General features: G+C 39.0%; 1 protein-coding gene across 14 annotated transcripts in view; it reads left to right on the forward strand.

The window, feature by feature from the left end:
* Positions 1-21,247, forward strand: part of PARD3 (par-3 family cell polarity regulator) — a 461,531-nt gene that overhangs the window by 183,785 nt on the left and 256,499 nt on the right. For 10 of the 14 annotated variants that reach the window (XM_063324476.1, XM_063324481.1, XM_063324479.1 and 7 more), the window contains exons 4-5: positions 4,886-5,064; positions 20,205-20,336. In XM_063324476.1, the coding sequence (XP_063180546.1) occupies positions 4,886-5,064; positions 20,205-20,336 (311 nt within the window). The remainder of the gene's footprint in view (positions 1-4,885; positions 5,065-20,204; positions 20,337-21,247) is intronic. The other 4 variants (XM_063324483.1, XM_063324486.1, XM_063324484.1 and 1 more) reach the window with 1 other exon arrangement.

Raw genomic sequence — 21,247 nt, forward strand, 5'->3', positions numbered from 1 at the left:
ATGAAAGGTGAACTGATTTGGGGATTTGAGCTTTTGAAGGTCATAAGGGATGTTTGGCTCTCGCTGTGTCCAGCTGAGTGGAACGAGGAGCTGAACTGATCTTGCTGAAATCGGAACCAGAGCTCGGGGGCTGTGCTGGAGTGTGAAACTCAAGACTTATCTAAATATTTTTTAAAAGATATTTCAGGTAAATATAGACAAAGTCTTAACTTGTCATTTCAAGTACTTTAAGCTGAAAGGCTCAGTCCTGCTTTCCTGAGCCCCAGGATAACCCTCATTCATCCTTTCTCTTGGATTCCAGATGAGGGTTTGAGCGGTATGATGAGCTGGACGGGCGACAGAGGCAGTAAAACTGCTGAGTCTTTATCTCCCATCCACAGACCAGTTTCTTGGTGCTGAGGTAGGATCTATGTGTGTCTTGTGTATACAGCACACCCTGACGTACGTACATAGATCTATGGGTTCACTTTCGGGAACTCTGTCTTTCCGTGTCGAAAGCTACTCTTTCCCACAGAGTTTTTTGGTTTTACTGAATCATCATTTTCCCAGACAAGACTCTAGAGTGTGGAGAGGAAAAAAATCCCAGTTCTGTTCAGGTCTACTCATCAGTCGTGGGCCTGATGGTCTGTGTGAGGTGGCCAGAAACGACCAAAAGATCATTCCTCATTTCTGTGCCTTAAACTCACTGCACACCAAACTGTGCAAGCTGGCAGGGGCACCGAGGAGCTGAAACAGCCGTTGAAATCTTCACAGAGCAAAATTGTCTTGGCTGTGCTGTATAAATATATGTGTGTATTTTTCTAGTCGTGCCCTCCAAGCTGACATCTGAGAGGAAATTGCTATGGGAAGGGTATATATTAGCTCTGCTCGGAGACCACCGTGCTTTGCGCTGAATGCCTGCATGCAGGACGACATATTCAGCTTTATGGATGAAATTTGCCAGATCCTCAAATGCTTTTTGCTCGTGAGCATATTTGAAAATCAGAGGAGGTGATGACCCTTTTAAAATAAAAATGGAATTGCTGGCAGGAAGGAAAGGTAAAACTGTGTTTTCAACCTTTAAAGATGGTTATAAAATGTGTATTGGCTGTTTTTGTAATTTATGGTGAAACTGCTGTTGCTTTTAATAAAATGAGACTTCCAGTCAGAATTTCATGATTATGAATGTGAGCATTTTGTTATCGAGCTTAGATTTATCCTACAAATAACCATTTTCTAGCAGAACTTGGCTATATACATAACTTAATGGGATTCTCTGTCACACATAATTCTTTCTGAAGTTATAGTGTTGGACTCATTGCTGAATACTTCAAGTCCTCGAATGTGGCTCAAGAACTGAGTTAGTGGTAACTTTCATGATTTTTAATTTAATTTTTCCTTAATTCTTAGACTTTTAAAACTCCCTGTAATTCATTATTAGATTTACCGTTTCGAGTGCTTATTTAAAAGGCACCTTAGCTGCAGAAGCAAATCAATATTTACAGTGCATTAGTGCCACAGAGAATTTGAAGCCTTGTGATTAGAGTTCATTGCTGTTTTATCCACTCTTCAAAGAAACCACAGACTTCAAACGGTATCAGCCATCATCCTGGAATCAGTGACATTGCATCGGTCCCATGCGTACTTCATCTTGTGGTTTAATTATTAAGTTCCTTTCCTTTGATTTTCCTTTTAATATTTCAAGTATATCCTCTTCAAATCTATAAATTCAAGTAAACCAGAAGATTGTAACCAAGAAAATATTGGTAGAAAAATCCGTTCAATATATTCTTTTATGTTGTTGTTTTACTGGAGAGTATCAAAACCCAGTTAGAACAGTCTCTCAGAACAGAATTGGGGAGAGGAACGCAGGAGATTATATTTACAACTTGTGATTAACATAGTGTGAATAAGATTTAATTCTTGGATTAATACCTGGAGCGGTATTGACCGTTGCCAAGCAGCATACACTAGAGCTAGCTCCATGTGCTTGTCCCATTCCAGCAATAAAAAAAAATAAATTACCATATGTTTAACTTTCCAGTTTAACTGGGAAATACATAGATCCAACACACCCGAATTATTGTCATTTATAATTCATGTTATTGTGAAGTTTGGTTAGTAATAAAAATGGCATTTCCTTATGTATGGAACCATTTTCATGAGGTGAGACTAGAATTGATCATGTTGTATCTTTATATTGACAGAATACCCTTTTTTTTACAAAAAAAAAGAAAAGATTTGGAGAAGTGTTCAGTAACGTCTGAAAATATCTCAACAACTAACCTTACTAAAATGAAACAGGTCATATTAAAGGTGGCTAATCAGTGAACAGATTTTGTAGAGAAACTTCTCCCATTAATGTCTTCTCTGGAGCATATTAATATTTGGGAATTCTGTTGCATAATTAACTTCCTGTATTGCGGAAAGTCTCTGCTGCTTACCATGGTGCAAACTCTCAGGTTTTCACTAGAAAGCAAAAGGCAAGGCAGTGATAATTGCTCGCTTGCCTCCAAAAAGTGCTGACTTGAGTTCCCGTTTCTTCCTTCCTTTCTTTGTTGGCAATTCTGCTTCTCTTCTTAGAGAAGTTCACCCAACTGAACTTTTGTTTTCTCAAGGAATTTGACGAAAAAGTGTAAAAATACAAGAACATTTTGCTATCACCGTGCTTATATATAGATGTACGAGCATAAGGAGCGAGTGAACTCATGTTTGAAAATTGTAATTCTCTGTTGTAGGGTGGGTAGCTGAGGCAAACAGGATAATATGCACGGGCTGCTGCTTGGAACAAATATAGATTGGTAGTTTTCTTAAGTGGCACTACGTAATACAGAGCCACGTTCTTGCTTAGGCTAATTAAGAAACGAGGGGGTATGGTCAGGGCTGTGCCAGCAGCACCGTCACCGCTGCTGATGGGTGGCTTCATTAACTGTGGTGGGGCCGTGGCTGGGACTGCAGCTGTGCCACCTCTGTTACAGGCATCTCGTGCCGTTTGATGGTGTGCTTTTGTTGTTTGCCATCTAGGGGGAAACGAGGGGCTTTACCTTCAGCTGCTTCATGAAATGTGAAGTAGTTGAAGACCAGGCAATCAAAGAAAACCCCTCAGAGTTTATGAGTGTATACTGAGTAATCAAAATGGAAGTAGAGTTGACTCAGACCGTAAATAGCTTTCTGTGTAATTAAAGTGTTCTTTCTTGAAATATTCTTTTAATTACTTCTGTTATATATATATATAAAATATGTACAAATGTACATATTTATAAAAGCAAACATTTTATTCACTAGAAATTAACTTGTGATTATTTTTGTTATGAAAATAATAATAAAAAAGGGATTTTCAAAGGAAAGAGAAATAGTACCTTTGTGGAAGAACCCAAAAATTAATTATCTCTTATTCTTGTATACCAGGGTGGGCATGAAATAGAATACTGTTTGGTGTTTTGTCTTGTAACACCTGTGCGTACCTCAGCAGCATGACTCCTAGTTGTTTAAAACAAAAATAATAAATGCTCACGCATTTTCTCTGTGTGGCTTGACTTACTGTATTTCTCACGGTCTTTATAATGCCATGCAAAATAAGATTCTATGTTTTAATACTGTTATACGTAGTGTTAACATAAAGCTCTTGTAAAATTTAAAACTAGTCACTTAAACCCTTGTCATTGTTTTCCTGATAGTATTGCGAGAGGTGCACCTTCAGCTGCCTCGAAGACTGTTTCATCGAAGCATTAAAAAAGAAAACAGCCTGGTTTTCATTCTCAAGTGTTGCCCAGCGTGCATTTCCCAGTAACTCTGCTGCTTACCTGGTGTAGCTTTCACCTTTTCCTTTCCCACTTTGCATTCAGGGTTCCCAGTGCAGCAGTAAAGACAAATTCAACTGATAAATCATGTCCCCTCTGTTCTGACGCTGAGTGGGAGGGTGCCGAGAGGTCGCAAATACAGGCAATGAAACTTCTGTTTGGGCAAGGAAAGGATAGATATGTGGATATTTGTTGTAGGATAATAAATGGAATTGGAAAAAATTAAGTTGTATTTCAAGAGAAACTAACCTTAATGGGACATCAAAGTTTCCAGAATGGATTTGACCTCTACGTATATTAAAAAAACCTATCTCTTTCCAATCAGTCTACCTGCCTGCTGAATCATTTATTACTAATGAAATATTTTTCTCTTGTCAGTCATGGCAGCCAGAAGGCTAAGGGAATCGGGGTAAATCAGCACAGATCTTGTTTCAGCTGTCAGGCAGAGGCAAAGGAAGAATGCAGAATAGAAAACGGTCACTTCCATAAGTTTAGAGAAAGAAACGGAGAGTACATTGTAGAAGGCGAGGAGGCTGCCTGTCGCTGCCGAGAGGCGGGTGTGCAGCTTCTGGCAAGCACATGGTGCTAGTGGTGCCCATGCTGCGGCCGTGGCAGTGGGGTGGGGGACACGTCGTCCTAGTCCACGCCATCCTTTGTCACCAGGCTGTTAAATTAGTAGCCTTTGGCTACTTGCTCTTTAAAATGCCTGTAGGTCACTTTAGCCTCTTAGTCGTTCAAGCTTTCTATTCCAGGGTTTTATTTTTCCAGGCTTTTTTTTTTTCAAGTTGTTCAAGCTGTTTTTTGATTTGATACAGCATCCGACAGATAGCAATGCTGCGCTTGTTTGTGTAAAGCCAACGAGCTGTACTAGGTTCAAAGAGTTTGGTTTTGCCCTCATTTTCTCCTCGTGCGGCCAAGCGACAAGGCTGTGGTTTTGAGGAAACAGACCTTGTCCTTGAGGAACTATGCTGAGGTCAATAACTCCTTACTCTGTGAAACCACGTTTGGTCAAAACCACCCATCCAGAGCTTGAAAAAATATTTTTCTTATGTGAAAAACATTTTAAATCAAGTCAATGTTTATTTACTGTCTGTTTTATTCTTCAGATATGCCTCTTCATGTCCGACGTAGTAGTGACCCTGCACTGATTGGCCTCTCAACCTCTGTAAGTGATACAAATTTTTCTTCAGAAGAGCCTTCACGGAAAAACCCTACAAGGTGGTCCACAACAGCAGGCTTTCTCAAGCAGAACAACCCTGGCGTACCCAGTGCTCATGAAAGAAAGGTATATTTCTTTTCCCCTCTTTATCCAATAAATGACAAATGTGCATGAATCTTGAATTGCTGATTTGTCCTTCTCTCACCTGGTCCTGGTTTAAACTTGTGTTTTCTGACCTTGTCCACCAAACCCCCATCATCAGCAGACGAGTGTTTGGGTCACACACATTTCCTGCCCTCAGGAGACTCTTGGTGATGCCCACAGCAGGGGCTCTAAAAACTTCATTTTGCTATTAACTTTAGTTGACGCTCTAATTACTCATTATTCTGCAAAGCAGGGCATAAATGCTGTCGCATGGTTTCTTTGAATGCAAATAGGTCACGTCTATAATGATCTTTACTGATCTCCGTAGAAGTCCTAATGTCAGTGAATAATGTGCATGCCCACAGCTGGTCTGGTCTGTCTTTCTGACCCGACGTTGCTACTTTTTACTTTCTGAGGCGTTAGTCAAGTAATACAAAACACAAATTACAAATGCTGTCCCTCCTTGATAGCATTCTTAAAACTAAAACAGTGAAATGCAGAGTGAGTATTTTTTCCTTCATTTTTTTCAAAATTATTTCAGTATCTCTACATGAATTACGTTATTAGCTGGAGAAGTCAGCAGGAAGCTCTCTTCTGAGTCCATTATTGAAAAAAAGATTTGGAAGAAATATTCCCTTTTGTACAGCCCTGACATTGCCCATAATTGTGATGGCAACTTGCAAACAAACTCACAAGGAAAAACTTATGTATATTTTCCAATAGAAATGAGTAATATTTACAGAAAGTTGCAGTTTTAGTTACCATTCTGACTGCTCAGCACAAAAAATCCAGTTGGAAAATAGGCAGCTTATTACAGATTTTTTTTTTCCTTTATTATTATTAATTCCGTCTAGTATAAATGCAAACTAAGACACTGCAGCCAGGGCTCCCACACCCCAAATAAAGACGTTTTCACATGCTGCTAGTGAACTCAAGTATCTTTGGTGGGCTTTTGGTTATTTCAAAAGCATCTATAAAAGCACAGTGCTCGTAGGCATTGAGGTCCATATTCTTACAGAGGTGTCAGTTTAACATGGTGTCATTAGGTCTCTGCTTGATCAGGATTTCAGGTAGGTAACGGTATATTTTCTGCCACTCGTGCTGGTGTGGCACAGAAGTGCATGTTGTTTTGAAAAATATCCTTATACTATTCTGATTTGGAGAAGAAAAATGATAATCTAATCCACTTGAATTGTTAATATTTTCAGTTAATTTTTCTGAAATCCTAATGAGACTGCACTTCATTACTCCAAAGCATAGGTATGGAGGGCCCTACACAGCATAATCAGATTTCTTTGCGTGTCTGAAGTTAGCAGAAATTGGAGGGAACTGAACAGCAACTCATCTTTCACACTAGTCGTCTTGCATCATTAGTTGTTCAGCATGTACTTACTCTTGATTTTTGTGAAAATATTTCATGTCTACTGGAGCATGGTGACCCAACTGGAAAGGAATGCATGTGATCTCATGTAGTGATGAGAAGCAAGGCACAAGGGCACATTAAATCAAGAAGATTGGAAAAAACTAATGTAGGTTGGTTAGTACAGTAAATACTGATAATTTCTTTTACCTTTTTTGCACACTCTATGCATACATCAATCCTTTCAGTAGAGCAGCTCACAGAGTGCACTGTTTTTTAATAACTAAAACACTGTAAACAACTAGAATTAAATAGTAATTCCATGTGCAGCTTACGTTATGAATTAATCCTGAGTTCATTTGTGTTAGACTGTTTTTTTTTGTGTTTTCAGCATCTTGGTTTCTTCACGCGAGTCCAGCTTTTGCAGTGAATCCTATTTCTCTTAGGAATGGATATTAAGAATTCTCCTTTCCTTTCCCAGTATTAGCAACAGTTTCATTTGTAGTATTATTCTAAAGAGAGCCTTTTTGAAGTCTCTGTCACCAGTCACTTACCGAAGTACTAACACTGAATTTTTACAAAAGTATTCTGTTTGTTTGAACTATAACAAGTCCTCACTACTTTTCTTATGTTAGGTTGTTTCCTTCAGCTACTCGGATAACAAAAGGAGGTGGCTGTGCTTTGTTCCAGACTGTTTCGTTGATTATAGATGACACAGACATTTCAAGCAAAGCAATGAGAACAATCTTAATTTTCTGCTCAGTGCATTGGGCTTGAGCACCCATATATCTTTTGTGGGCGGTTGGCACTACGTAATGTTTTCACTGCAGTTCTCTCTCTTGACAGCACAAGAACATATGTTCTTGGGCTGAGATTTGCAGCACAGTTGTAGATTAGCAACTTTGCCCCAGCAGTATCTTGCAGAAACAAGAAAAGGGTTTCTGGGAGAGTTGCCAAAAGCTTCATCCACCTACTGACTCTAAGAAGTGACATTACTTTCAGCCCGTCACCTCTAAAGAGAAATAATTGACAGGTAGAAACCCTGTCCAATTTTTGGAGGAATTAGCAGAGAGAAACCGTGTGTATCTGGCAGAAGGGAGTTATTTCTCGGGGGCAAGCAAGAGAAGACTCCTTGTTGGTGTTTGTTTCATTTTGGGTAAGAAGAAGTTGGGATGGCAGGAAAATGGGCAGATGCCCAAGATGAGATGAAATGAAGGGGTGGGAGTGATGCCATGCACTGAGGGCTGTGAGGAGCCAGGACATATGCCAGGAGTTCTGGGCAAACAGAAAGGGAAAAGGGCACTGGGGAAGAGGAAAAAATGTGGGATATTTGAAGGATCCTGTTGAAGAAATTGTAGTGCTACCTGTAGTTACTAGGGTCAATGAAGCTGGACACGAGGCTCTCCTGTGTCCTTAAGAAAAGAAGAGAATGACCAGAGAGGGACAGAATTTGGTTCGGAGAGGCCTGGGTAGGTCCTGCGAAGATTTGAATGTGTGTTGAACTTGGGATGCATTTCTATTACAGTAAGCAGGATGTTTTGGTATGAAATCCTTGCACTAAACTGGGCATGCAGTCTGATCCATTTTTCATATCATCAATGTAAAGAAAAATATTTATTACCAGGATATCACAATACACTCTGTGTTTTCTTAGAATTGGAATCTCGGCCATTTCTTGTTTCTGTGTTGTTCATCTGTAAGAGCAACTTGAATCCAGACCTTCTGTGTCTCAAAGTATTTATTTGAAGGATTGTCGTCGTTATCGATTATTTACAAGTTATTGTAGTGTTGGTAACTGTACTCAGCTAGGTAATTCTGGACCTCTTCCTGGACCTCTTCCTTCTGTATCATTCCCATGAGTGGTCTCAACCTAATGAATAGGTCTCTTCATCTGTGCAAGTATTTGCAAAATTGGCTCATCATTATCAGCAGCTTTAGTAGGTAAATTTGTTTCTGGTGTGTTTTTTTTTAACTGCATATTAAAATCACTTTCAGATACATTTGTGTGTGAGAGACATATCTGCATTACCTAGTGAGTCATGGCTTGACTTAATCCTGTCTCTTGCTTCCTTGAGCCATTCTAATGAAACAAGAAGAAATCTCTTAGTAAAAATATCTTCTCAAAGGCCTGCAGTAATACCTGATTTGCAAGCTGTAATTTTGTTTGAATTGTGTTGAACTGTACAGCTGAACAGATTGTGTGCGGCTGAAGCATATCAAGTGTGCTTTTTTTCACTGCAGTAAAATGTTTTTTGATATTGTTGTTTTCTGAATAACTGTTAATTTGAATGACATTCTTAATATTTCAGTACCAAAGCCTATTGGCTCAACTAGCTGTCCTTAATTGGTGTGAGCTGCATAAATGAAAATCAGGTTTCTTTTCCCTTAGATGTTTGTGTTACTGTGTTGGAAGAACATAAAAATGCAACAACCAGATACGTTGCTTCTTATAGCGACTGTGAATTAATTATCCCATATATTTTCGCATGTTTTTTTTTTAATTTGCATCTCCATTTGTGGTGAGGAATTGCATATCGTTGCAAATTAGTTGTCTGTTTTGATCCTGCTTCTCTGAAAGATGCAAGGCTTGTCTAGTTAACCTCCCTTGCTTAATGCAGGGGTATACCATGGCTAACTGGCTTATGAAAAATTTCCTACTGTGACTTTCCTGAATTTGATTCATATATTGTTGCATCAGAGATAGCAGCGTTGGTACAGCAGAAAGAAGTGAAAATGTACACTAAGAAGGGAGAGCTCAAGAGAGAGCAATGAGAGAGAAAAATGATTGTGCATGGGCTTCTGTGCCTCGCTCGCTCCTGGGTTCACCCACCTGGAGCAAAGCAAATGGTGTGCAACGTGCTCTGCGTGGTGGATCAGCAACAGCAAACACATAACCGAGTGTATTTGGCACATCGTTTTTTAATTTTTTTTTTCTTCTCTTTTTGCCTTCACCATTTAGTCAGCAGCCAGTTTTTTTTTTTCTTTCTTTGTTTTTAAATGCGTTTGCCCATATATCTGTTTTGAGGTTGAAAATAGCTATGCCTTGTAGGAATAATTATTTTCAGGATGTACTTTCTTCCTACTTGGAAACCTAATCTTTTTGGGCTCTGTAAACTGCACGGGAAGAATTTGAAATGGGAGTATGCGTGTGATCTAAGTCTCATCTAGTGTCAAATCCCTTACCTGTAAAGCATTGTGTTTCCCACCGTCTCTTCTTGCAGGTATTTTTACTGTTCCTATGGGTTGAGACTGATGAGTACAAATTTTCCGATTGTTGGATTGTAGGCTTTTTTTATTTATGTGAAAGATGCAATGCTTTCTAATCCTCTTTGTAAACAGATTGAAAAAAAAATTCTCTAATGAAATATGTCTAGATAGGAGAAAAGCATGCATGTATTATATGAAAAGCTTCAGCAATAATGGTATGTCAGTGTCAAAGTCAGATTTAAAGTGAAAATTAGTTGCGTTTAGCTTTGAGTCTCTTTAAACACAGCTTAGTGAAGTTTGCTTTATCACCAACACCGAAGACACAGCATTTCAATAGGTTTTAACTATAATTCAGAGGATTGAAGTGTCTTCTATTAGAACTGGGTGTGTTAGTGTCATTTTGTAGCCACAGAGTTTGAATTGCAGAGTGTAAATCGATGAGATTGAACAGGGAAGCCTGCGGGCTAAAAGACTGGGAATCATTCTGGGAACAACAGACCGAAGTGTTGCTGACGCTTCTTGGGAACCTTCACTTCTGGTTCATATTCCTGCAGCAGGGAGGCAGCGCGTACCGATGAACAATGTTGGTAGAGTGCTGTAATACAACAGAACCAGCTAAGGAGAAATACAGAGTAAATGCAAAAAGCCTGGCATCTCTGTCATGATAGGTTTTAAACCCCCGCATAATGAATGCAGCTTTCTGCTTTCAAAATAAAAATGGCAATGTTTTAAACAGAAGTTCTGAAGGATTCAGTAGCCACGAATGTTTCCTCGTAGAGGTTTATTCTCTTTTCAGTGAGACAGCCACAATTTTTGTCGTTTCAGATGTGATTTCACATAGACTGAGAGAAAGGGAGAATGTGAGAGAGTTATCTACAGATGATGAAATAGAGTGTTTTAATGCAGAAAAAGTTGTTATAGGAGAGAGATTAATGGAAATTCAAAAAACAAAAGTTACGCTCACCAGTTTTCTTTCTTTGTGATAAAAACTTGTCTCTGGCAGCTTGTCACCTGATGTTGAAATAGTTTAGAGGAATCGTACCCAAACAGAGTACAATATGAAATAAACATAGTATGTGTTATTTTTGTCCTGGGTAGTGTGTAAAATTCATGACTTCCACAGAATCACAGAAAGCTGAGGTTGGAAGGTACCTCTGGAGATCATTTGGTCTGACCTTTCTGGTCGAAACAGGGTCCACTAGATCAGGTTACTCAGGTTCGTGTCCAGTCAGGTTTTGAGCATATGCATCTCCAAGGATGGAGGCTGCACCGCCTCTCTAGGCAACCTCTTCCAGTGTTCAATTGCCCTTACAGTAAGAAAGTTGTTTCTTATGTTTTGATAGAATTACTTGTGTTTCTTTACGTATCCATCTTCTCTTACACTTTCACTGGATACCATGGAGAAGACAATGACTTTCTTTACAGAGCAGCTAGTGATATTTTAGTGCAATAAAAATTGAAATCTCTGTGCAAGAACTCAACATTCCTCACTTTCAAAATGTGAAAACAAATACGGTATTTCTCATCATCATCATCATCAGGATGGGAATGAGAGACATAAAATGAAAACCCCTTGCCTGGTGCACAGAGAGGTAACAGCCAATGTGTACAACTTGACGCTGTGCTATTCTGTTTGCTGAGTACTGTGTGCACGGGCAGCATTCAGCTGTTTGCATCCAAAGTCAGTCATGAGCAGATGCATTAAGAAGCATGGGAAAAAACAACCAGAAAAAGAACAAATCCAAAGCGAAGGTGTGATTTTCTCCATCTCTTTTGTTGTTCTACCTCTTTTTGCTCCAAGTTATCCATTCGTGGAAGCTCATCTATCAAATTGCCTCCTTGTCCCCCAAAAGAGACAGATTATTAGTGCAAGATAATAGAGAGATCTGAGAGCTGGTGAGTTTTTTTCCCCAATTCTGCTCTGGGGCTAAGCAAGTCTGTTGATCACTCTCAATCTTTGTTCTTCATCAGTAGCGTAGGAAGAATATGTCTTTTTCTCCCGTGCTGTGCTGTCCCATCTCTCTTTCTGTGTGATGGGTGAGCAGTGCCTGGGTGAGCAATGCCTGGTCCATAGGTGAGGGGACACGGTGCTGCATCATGAGCTGGGAGTGCCGAGGAGGGTCCGGAAGAGCCCCCTTACTGGTGATGAAGGAATGGTGGCACATGGACAGGTTGTTTGTCTTTTCACTTCAGTAAATGCAGTGTACAGCACCTCTCTGAAAGACAGAGAAAGCTATACTGAAAACACAAACCTCTCAAGTACATGGTATAGGATAATTGAAGTTGTAACGAATGACTGACTTTTCCCCTGCCATTTATCTAAGTGAATGTGTACTTTGCAAATTCCCATGTTTAAATGTTCAGCTCTATTTCTTTTAATTTTTTATGTTCTTGCATCTCTCCCTGGGCTTGAGGGTGAAAAACTCTGGGCCTGAAAGAGTAGCTTGATAAAAGATTGAATAAGTTTACAAAAGAAAAAAAAATGCTGGATGTTCAGGTTTAGTGATTTTATTTTTGAAGTTTAGAAACACACACATACATTTTCATTGGCAAAAGTTGGATCTGGGTTTTGACCTACTTTCATGTATTTAGTTGTAACCCACAACTGTGCATTTACAGTATACACTCTCGTAGTTCAAGAGTTTCTGCAGACTTGTATATTTGTCTGTTTTGTTTCCATATTATCAAAGTTGTGTATTGGTGGAAAGCAGGTTTGGATTTAGGCTGAATGTGTAGCTAGCAAGAAAAAGAAGTTTAAAGTAAAATCCAGGTTGCGGGTTGCACTGCTCTACAGCGTTCTGACATGAGTCTGCGCAGTTTAAACAGTGATTATTTCAGCCTTTTTTGCTGTATTCCTTGTATTTTTAAATGAACCTAGGTCATGTTGCAATGAATACTAATGACACAAGAAGACAAGGAAAGACAACCAGGCAAAGTAGTCTCAGAATAAAATTCAGGCCCAAGGTGGAACTAATCAATACAAAAGAGTAGTATGGCTGGGGAGGAGATGGTAGGATTTAATTAGTCGGGAAATTCAGCTGCAGTAAATACAGGATTTCAAACCAGGAACACCTAGTCACCTTCTGGGCTTATTTCTGTTATGATTAAAATTGGGGCTGAAACAGATGTCACTTAGCCTGGTTTTGTTTCACAGCCTGACAGAAAGGGGATGATCATTCTGTGCTACCACCCAGTTTTATTGTCTTATAAACGAGCTCTTCAGCTCCTGTATACAGATGTCCAGCTTGAGAGCGTTGCCTGCCGAGCACAGGAAGTAAAAGAAATTTGGAGGAAAGCTAGAACCGTAAGACGGAGAATGATGGGAAGCTGTTTAGCGTGAGAAAGGCTCATAAATTAATAAACGAGCAAACTGAATCGAGAGGATGCCCCTGAGACTGCAAGGAGCCTAAGGTGACGGTGTTGCTGTAAACTCAGATAAAAGAGAAACACGCTGCGACAAGCCACCCATCTGGTACCTATTTGGGCCTTTCCCCGCAGACCGCAGGAGGGATACTGGTCAAGGTCTGGCATGAATTTGCAAGTCGGATGAGGTGAGGGATGCTTTGCTGGGAGCCTTGGGGAGTCCCCTGTCCGTGTTGGTGAATAGGGAGGAGGCTGGTGGTGGGGGCAAGGGCTGGCGGAGGGGGGGAGCGTCTGGCTGCAGCGTGCGAAGGCACCGCTGCTTGCCATGGGTTTAGGGCATTGCCTTCCTGCTTCTGACCTTAAATCACCCTGCTTCTCCATGCTTGTCAATGTAATGAAGAAAGAGAGGAAAAAACCCAGTTTCGTTAGTCTGAGAAGACAGAACGGTTACCTCATCCCCCGGCCTCCTTTCTGCGTTCCAGGACGGCAGGTGCAAGTTTCTAAACATTGAGCTATGGCCACCTGAAAGCATCTACCCAACACTTACAAGCATACTGCTGGTGGTTTAGAAGATATTCTTCATTTCAAGATCTAAATACAAGATGCTTGTGAAGTTTTCTGTACCCCATCGTTTCCTGTTCTCCTTAGCTCCCAGAATTAACATTCTATTTGTTACATCCTATCTTCAGAGCATACTTTTGAAACTACTTGATTATCAGATTTTTTCTCCTCCTGCAATTTAATTTTTTGGCTCTCCCAAGGAATCCAGTGAAGGGATGTTGACATTTAAAATAAACAAACAACTTTAAAAATGCTGTTTCATCTAAATCCAAATTGACATAAAGCATTGTATAAATTTGCGTACAAAACCAAATACCTGGTGAAAATGGCAGGATTGTGCGTTATTATTGCATTTAAACAGATAGCCATATAGATTCATGTATAGCTGGGTATATATACATAGAAACTCTTTAGAGGCCTTTATAGTGGCACAACAAAAGAGAATATTTAACTTTAGTGAAAAATAGTAAAAGGGGAAACAGGTTTCTAAGTATAATAGGTAGCTTCATGATGTTTTCAGTTAACTGGTTCATTTATTTTTCGAAACTATGGAAAGCCATGCCTTTATAGTTAAGAAGCTTACAGAAATAAAATCCAGCTTCTGAATTATAATTAGAGAATATCAACTGCCGTATGTTATTTGGGTCGTTTTGCATTATCTGTCTTGAGGTTTTATTGTTAGATTAATAAGTAAAGAGTGACTAGAAGCAGCAGCTTCTTTGCTATCCCTCAGTCTGAGAAATAACAGTGTACACTGGTAATTTCTGGCTTTGCGTGGATACATGCAGAGATCGTGACATTTTTGATTTTTCCGTTGTAAACAACAGAATGTTTTGGATAGGCAGTCTTATGTTTTTTAGTTTACTCTTAATTTAACCCATATTCTTTAACACTAAATATTTACATATACCACTGCATGCACAGAAAGCTATCTGTTCGTCATGGCCCCTGGTTACAGCTTTTTTTTAAGGTCAGGACTTGCTTGTCAATCAAAGGGTAACATGGAATATATGAATTGGAATTGGACAACTCTGGAAATTTCTGAGCGTAAGGTGATAGAACTTAAGCAGAACACTGGCTTTTCAATTGCCTTTCTCCTCGTTGGCATCTAATGAGCTATTGTCTATGCATAATACATTAATTCCATTCACAAAGCTATAGAGAGGGTCATTTCTGAAGACTAGTCTTTCTGAAAACATCAGAATGACTACAGAGTGGTCATTCTTCTCATCTATTTTCATCATAAATAGGGCATGCGAGTTCTTTATTAGACTATTAGATTTACATCTTCTGCATCCTGAGACAGTTTTTACCAGTTGCTGGAAATGACCCACGTTCTGGCTCAGAGCTGAGAGGAAGCACAAAGCTGTGGTAATCCTTCAGTGTCGGGGTCCTCTTCTTCTTTACTCCTTGGAGCGTGGCCTAAGATCAAAAGTTCCTCGTGTTGGGTGACCAGAACCGGTTCCTTCTTATAATGTGTTAGATGGCTGGGCTTCATCTGGATTATTGTAGCTCCTGGGGTCATGTTCTTCAATAGAACTCAAACAAAGCAAGCTTTGAAACTAAACTGTAGCATGATAAAGTGAACCGAATCTACTGAGAGGAAAAAGAAGCTCGTCCAAGCAGTAGTGTCAGATTCTTAAGATATATAGATATTTATAAAGATGACTGGTGCAATTATTTTCGAGGTAAACTGTTGAGATTTAGTACAATTTGTTGTTAAAAAGCTGCAGATGAATAAAAAGAACAGTTCCAAATATGACCTCTGTGTAAGAAGGTGTTTTTCTTTTAAAAGGGAATTTCTGTTTGTTAAATACATCTATCGGTTTAATTAATTTCCCATATGCAATGTATTTTCCCCGTAAAATAGACATTATTCATGCATCTTTCTTTTTTTGAGAAATGGGGATTTCTGAAAAATGTGGTCTTATCCCTCATTTATTTGTCTAAAGTCCAGTTAAAAAAACCCAACACAGCCACAAAAAAACCAACCAACCAAAAACCTCCAGGAATCTGTTTAGTAGACATTCAGACAGCATGGAAAATGGGGATATGTGTCTACTACTGCATTTATAAACAGATACTTGCATCAGACAGAGAGGTATTTACATAAACTATATTAATGTTTTGTTAATCCTGTAATTCTATGATTTTATGATAATTACAGCTTTTAGCATCCTGTCTGAGAGTGACACCAAACTGTTCAGGGTCTAACATGAACATAGTGAAGCATAAAAAGAAAGAAGAGCAGCCTTTATCATGATTCAACAACAATAAATACACTTGTAGACATGAATTTGCCCAAAGTCTCTCAAATGAAATTATAACCTCAAAAGATTAAATGAATTCTCATCTCTTGTCAACATGGACAAATCCTATCTCAATCTGAGGCCATCACAAGGAATCAAACCCAAGCAAGCGAGAAGCTTTTTCCAAAGTGCACAGCGTATAAGACAAAAGAATGGATAGTAAAAAAAGGTCAGTGCCCAAAACGGTCTCTCTTAGCGAAGATCCTAAATGAGAGGCAGGCAATTTGCTGTAAAAATTATTAAAGTGAAAACTCGGTTTACATTTTTGGATCTCCTTCCAAAGAATTACATTGAAGAGGTCTTCAATCTGCTCTACTCCTGTTGTATTGCTATGTAGTATTTAAAAAAAAAAAATCCCACCAGAATTTTCCACACTTTGCATTAGCCATACAGGAGGTCAAAACAAAGGGAAAAACCCAACTTCTTCACTGTTTGGAAAGTGGCCTAGCGGCAAATGGGATAACAGGTGTGGAACTGTCACCGTACCGTGTGGAGGACATTCTGGTTGGGTTAGTGATGCTGGGGGTCTGTAGGGTTACAACGACAGGTTAAAATCACGAGTGAGTTTATGCACTGACAGCCAGTAATGGAAGTACACAGATCGTGCTAATGCATCATTTCATCTACAACTGCAGAGTCTTTGATGAGGAGCTTGTTATGTATTGCAACTCATCTGAAATTAAAAGTATAGCAAAATTGCTTCTTTTTTTCCTGTCCTCTTTCACCCAACCCTCCAGCAAAGCTCCGCAGGGACACTATGCTGAACTAAATCTTAAAGCGTTAGATTATGTGTCCTCATTAAAAATACTGCAAAATGCTGCTGTTAAGTGTAGTAGTAATATTGTGATTTGGCAGTTTTAGTGTTACATTGATCAATTTCCACTTCAAACATGATAAAGCTGACATGGCTTGTGGTCCCCAAAGATGTTTGGGAAAGAAACTTTTTTTTAAAAAAATTAGAGCATTTAATTGTAACTGGTGATGCGTGTCAGCCCTGGTCCCAGGAGGGCTTACAGCTGCAGCTCCAGAAATGAGAATTCCCTGTGTAACCCTGATGGCTTCTATACCATGAAATCTTTTTCTTTATGGTATTGAAGTTAAAAGCCATACACACCTTTTCCAGTCGGATGTTGGGAGTGCGTGTGCTAATGCTAGATCATGCTGAATAGAAGTAAAGCTTTCTGGGTTAATATTTGCCTAAAAAAAAAAAAAGGACAACCCCCCCCTCTCTCTCTATATATATATATATATTTATATATATGTATGTATGTATATTTTAAATAGTAAACAAGATTGTGCTGGTCCAGCAAATCCCAATGTCTAAGCTGCAGCGATGTGTTTTTCACCTCCACCTCTATAGTTTGTCACCACTGCTATCTTTGAATTAGATCTGGCAGTAGCAGTAATGGAGATCCCTGCGAAGACATGGTTCCAGGGTAGCCAGCAGCATCTAATGTTTTTCTAATGTTTCACTGTTTGGCTAACAGCAAAATGACTCTGTATGTGATGGCGACACTGGTAAGGTATTTTATTCCACTCTGATAATAACGCTATTTTGAGCCTCTGAGCAGCACTGAGAAACACAAGGAGTTACAGGAACCACATCTCTCTGCTATTCCAACTCTTACTTCTGCTGTCAGAAAAATTGCCGAGTGACTTTGGTGCCTTGCGTATAAAATAAACTGGTGCAGGGCTTAGCAGGAGAAAGACAATCTTCTACAGAAGTAGGCTACAGCAGGAATATTTCAGTAGATGGGATGGACATACTGCTCTGGTCAGCACAGATAGTATTAGGAGTAAACTCCTTGCAGAATTCTTGACATTAGTATAGGTGCACCAACCTATAGATGCACCACCAGAGCATCTGATTGAATTCTTTTAGCTTATATAATTTCACTTACACTGTGTGCTCTGGCATTTAAGACTTTACAGAATGATATTCCAATATAAACTGTGAGCAGTAAGACTGTCCTGCATGAATCAGATCAGAGACTTAGCGTTTGAATGATTGGAGAACAACACTTCCCTCGATGAACTTTTTTTCCTTCTGTCTTTCTCCTGCAAAAAACTCCTCTGCACGGGTAATGGATGCTGTGTGGAGAGAGATTTTTGTATAGCATAGTTAAAAATATCTTTTTTAAAAGTTTATGTTGAAGTTTGTAAACACGAATCAATAAAAAATGGAATTATCTATAAAGTACACAAATACAGAAAACATCTCGTTACACAGGAAGAAATTTCTATTCATTCCCACTAGGTGATAGTCTGTCAGACAGCGAGTTATTGTTAGATGGCAATAACACATGCACCAACTGTATCGGGGGTTTTGTGCATGAAATGATCTTTTGTTATTTCTTTGTCAGATTTTGATTTTGTTGTTATACCTTTCCACCACTTTGAACAAGAGAAATTGTTGTTTTGGCTTATAGGAACTGTGCCACCTCTGTCACCAGAAGAGAAGAACTGAATAAGAGAAGCAACAGGAAAAAATCAATTTGTATTTACTGTTCCCTGGCTTTTATGGCCCTGCTAAGGGACAGTTGTACAAAGCAGAAACTCACTTCCACTGTCCTTTTCTAAGCAAGAGGTTGAGCAAGTTTGTTGTTTGCTGTGTGGTTAACCGCACTGGAAAACTGGATTTTTTTTTTTTTGTTGCTCCAAGATGCAGCGTTCTTATTCATTTGTGGCAGGGTAAACTGATTTATGGTGGTGATTTGTTCAGCTGGTTACTTTTGCAGACATTTTTACAAGGTTATCTTGTGCTGGTTGAATTCAAGCTTTAATGTCTTCAAATGGAAGACTTATTTTTTTACCACAAAGTCTCTTTCAAGAAAAGAAGTTGTCATCAATTAAGAAAGCCTAAGTTTGATGTGTCAGCGAAAAGACTGCTCTTACACAGGAAGCCTTTGAAAACTGTGCTACGTATCACAGTTATACTGAGAGCTGGATTTCCTGGCAAAACCAGTCATATGTGTACACAAAATAAAGTTATTAAGGACAGTTGTAAGGGAATTGATGCTGCAGTCCATATTTTAGAATATTGGACTAATACTGTGCCAAGCCAAAGAAATATCAATACAGTAAATAGGGAATGGAAATACTCGTGCTGGTAGACCGAAATACTGATTTAAGAAAGGGTAAAAAATTTGCCATGTGCTACAAATAAAAAACCACAGGTTTTAGCTGCAAATGTGTACTGGTGGTTATTTACTTTTTTAGAGTTTTTTGAGATTCCTAAAAGCAGTAGTATTGCAAAATATGTAGGACTGCAGTCTTATTTTATTTGCTAATAAAGTACTATGGTAAAAATAGATATTCTCTAAATTATCTGATTTGGCGTGAGGATAGACAAACACTGACTGAAAAAAATACTCTGCTCCTGAAGGAAGGATACTACCAACATATTTGTAATCCTATTTTGAAAAGCTAAGCAGAATTTCAGTTCCATATATTATTTCGGTTGGGGGAAGCTAACCTATGTAAGTTATCCGTAATTCATTGACTTTGGGCTATGGGTAACTCCCATCATTAAGGATCTGCCTCTGTGTTTTTATTGGCTTTTAGCGATCAGACTGGCTAAGGACTAATCATCTTCAGAAGCTGAAGAATTTGTACAGCTTGCGGGAAAGATGCGAAGACAAACTCATCAATTAAAAAGAAAAAAAATAATCTTTTTTTTATAACTCTCAATGGGATAAACGTATCTACATCAGCACAATCTCCATCTGCTGCTGTTTTACAAATGCGACTGTATTTGTATACCTTCAGGCAAACCAAGCAAAGCATTATTATGTGGAATAATAAAGTCAAGTTTTGAACTCTGTACCGTGCTATTCTGGTCCAAAGGACCTGAAGTAGTGAGACCTGGAGCAGTGAGACAGCTTTGATTGTAAAATTGATTACATACAGAGACTTGGGAAAATTATGTAGTGGCCTTAGCTGTCACCAGTTGGGTTGTTGTACGGTGTGTTTGCTTTTGGTGAGAATGAAACAAAGCAGTGTGATGCTCCGAAAGCCTTGCTGGCTATGTGCTTGGGAAGTCTGTGCACTAGAGGTTTGAGGTTGGAAAAGAGAGATAGCGAAGCACAAGCGGGGGCAGGAGCTACAAACCCACCGAAGGCTTTGCTTGAGCTTCACTGGCATTAAGGAAGGGGAACTCTCGCAATTGAATGGCCGGGCAATCACGTTGTCCTTGGGTCCAGCTGATCCTGCGTTGTCCTTTGTCAGTCTTCCTTTTGCATTCGTTTAATAACCAGCTGCATTGTTAATGTGCAAGGACTGGTTGTTTTTTATAAGACACTTTTTTGTTTCTTTTAAACTAGAAAGATGAAAACTACAGAAGCCTACCACGAGATACTAGTAGCTGGTCTAACCAGTTTCAGAGAGACAATGCTCGTTCATCGTTAAGTGCCAGTCATCCCATGGTGGACAAGTGGCTGGAGAGGCAAGAACAGGTAATATATATGTGTGTATATATATTACTTTATCAATCTAATCTTTATCCTACTCCAAGCGATTACAAAGAAGTGTATTCTTATGTGATACAGGCTCTCTAAGCGTGATACAAGCACCAGCAGTATGCTGACTAAATTTGTATGGGAATTCCTTCTGCTTCCAAAAAAAAATGCGTTAAGACTGAAATGGACAGCTGCAAATTATTTCATTTTTGAGTCATAGACATGTTTATATAGTATGTGGAATGCTGCTGCTGTTCACGACTGATACCAGCAGGGTTATTTTAATTAGAGGGTATTATTTAGATGAATATTTTGCCGTTGAAAGCTAATAATATTACTACAGAATAGCCAAATGCGGGTCAGTTTTGGCATTGCACTTTTAAATGCTTGTTGTTATTAACGTTGTAAAATGCATTAATTATAGATTTGAAGACTGTGTTGTCTTATTTATTTAGTGTATATTTATACTGCTGTTGATCTTGTGGGTTTTTTTGAGACGCTAAGTAATTCCAACTTGTTTTTTTTATTAACAAGCTGGTAGTCATAGAGGTTTAAAGTCTGAAATTAAAATTACCTAGCAGTCACTTTATGTATTTATACGTGTCTGAAATTTTCCAAGAAGTGTCTTCAAATGTATAATGAAAATGCACCATTACTACAGAGACTGGAAATATAACAGGAAGCCCTTATGTAGGATAGTGCATATGTAGGATTATTACCTCATTTTTCTTCGTTATACAATGTGACGTGAAAACATTGAGTTTTTGCATTGAACGTGAATGTACACATTTCGCATTTTGCAGCAATAGAGCATAAAACCAGAATTTGCTGTATACAGAGGAGCTTCAAAATGAAATTTGCCATTGACAAAGCCCAAGCTTCTTACAGTCTTCCTTGTGAATGGTGGG

The sequence above is a fragment of the Chroicocephalus ridibundus genome, chromosome 2 (assembly GCF_963924245.1).
Source record: "Chroicocephalus ridibundus chromosome 2, bChrRid1.1, whole genome shotgun sequence".
NCBI lineage: Eukaryota > Metazoa > Chordata > Aves > Charadriiformes > Laridae > Chroicocephalus > Chroicocephalus ridibundus.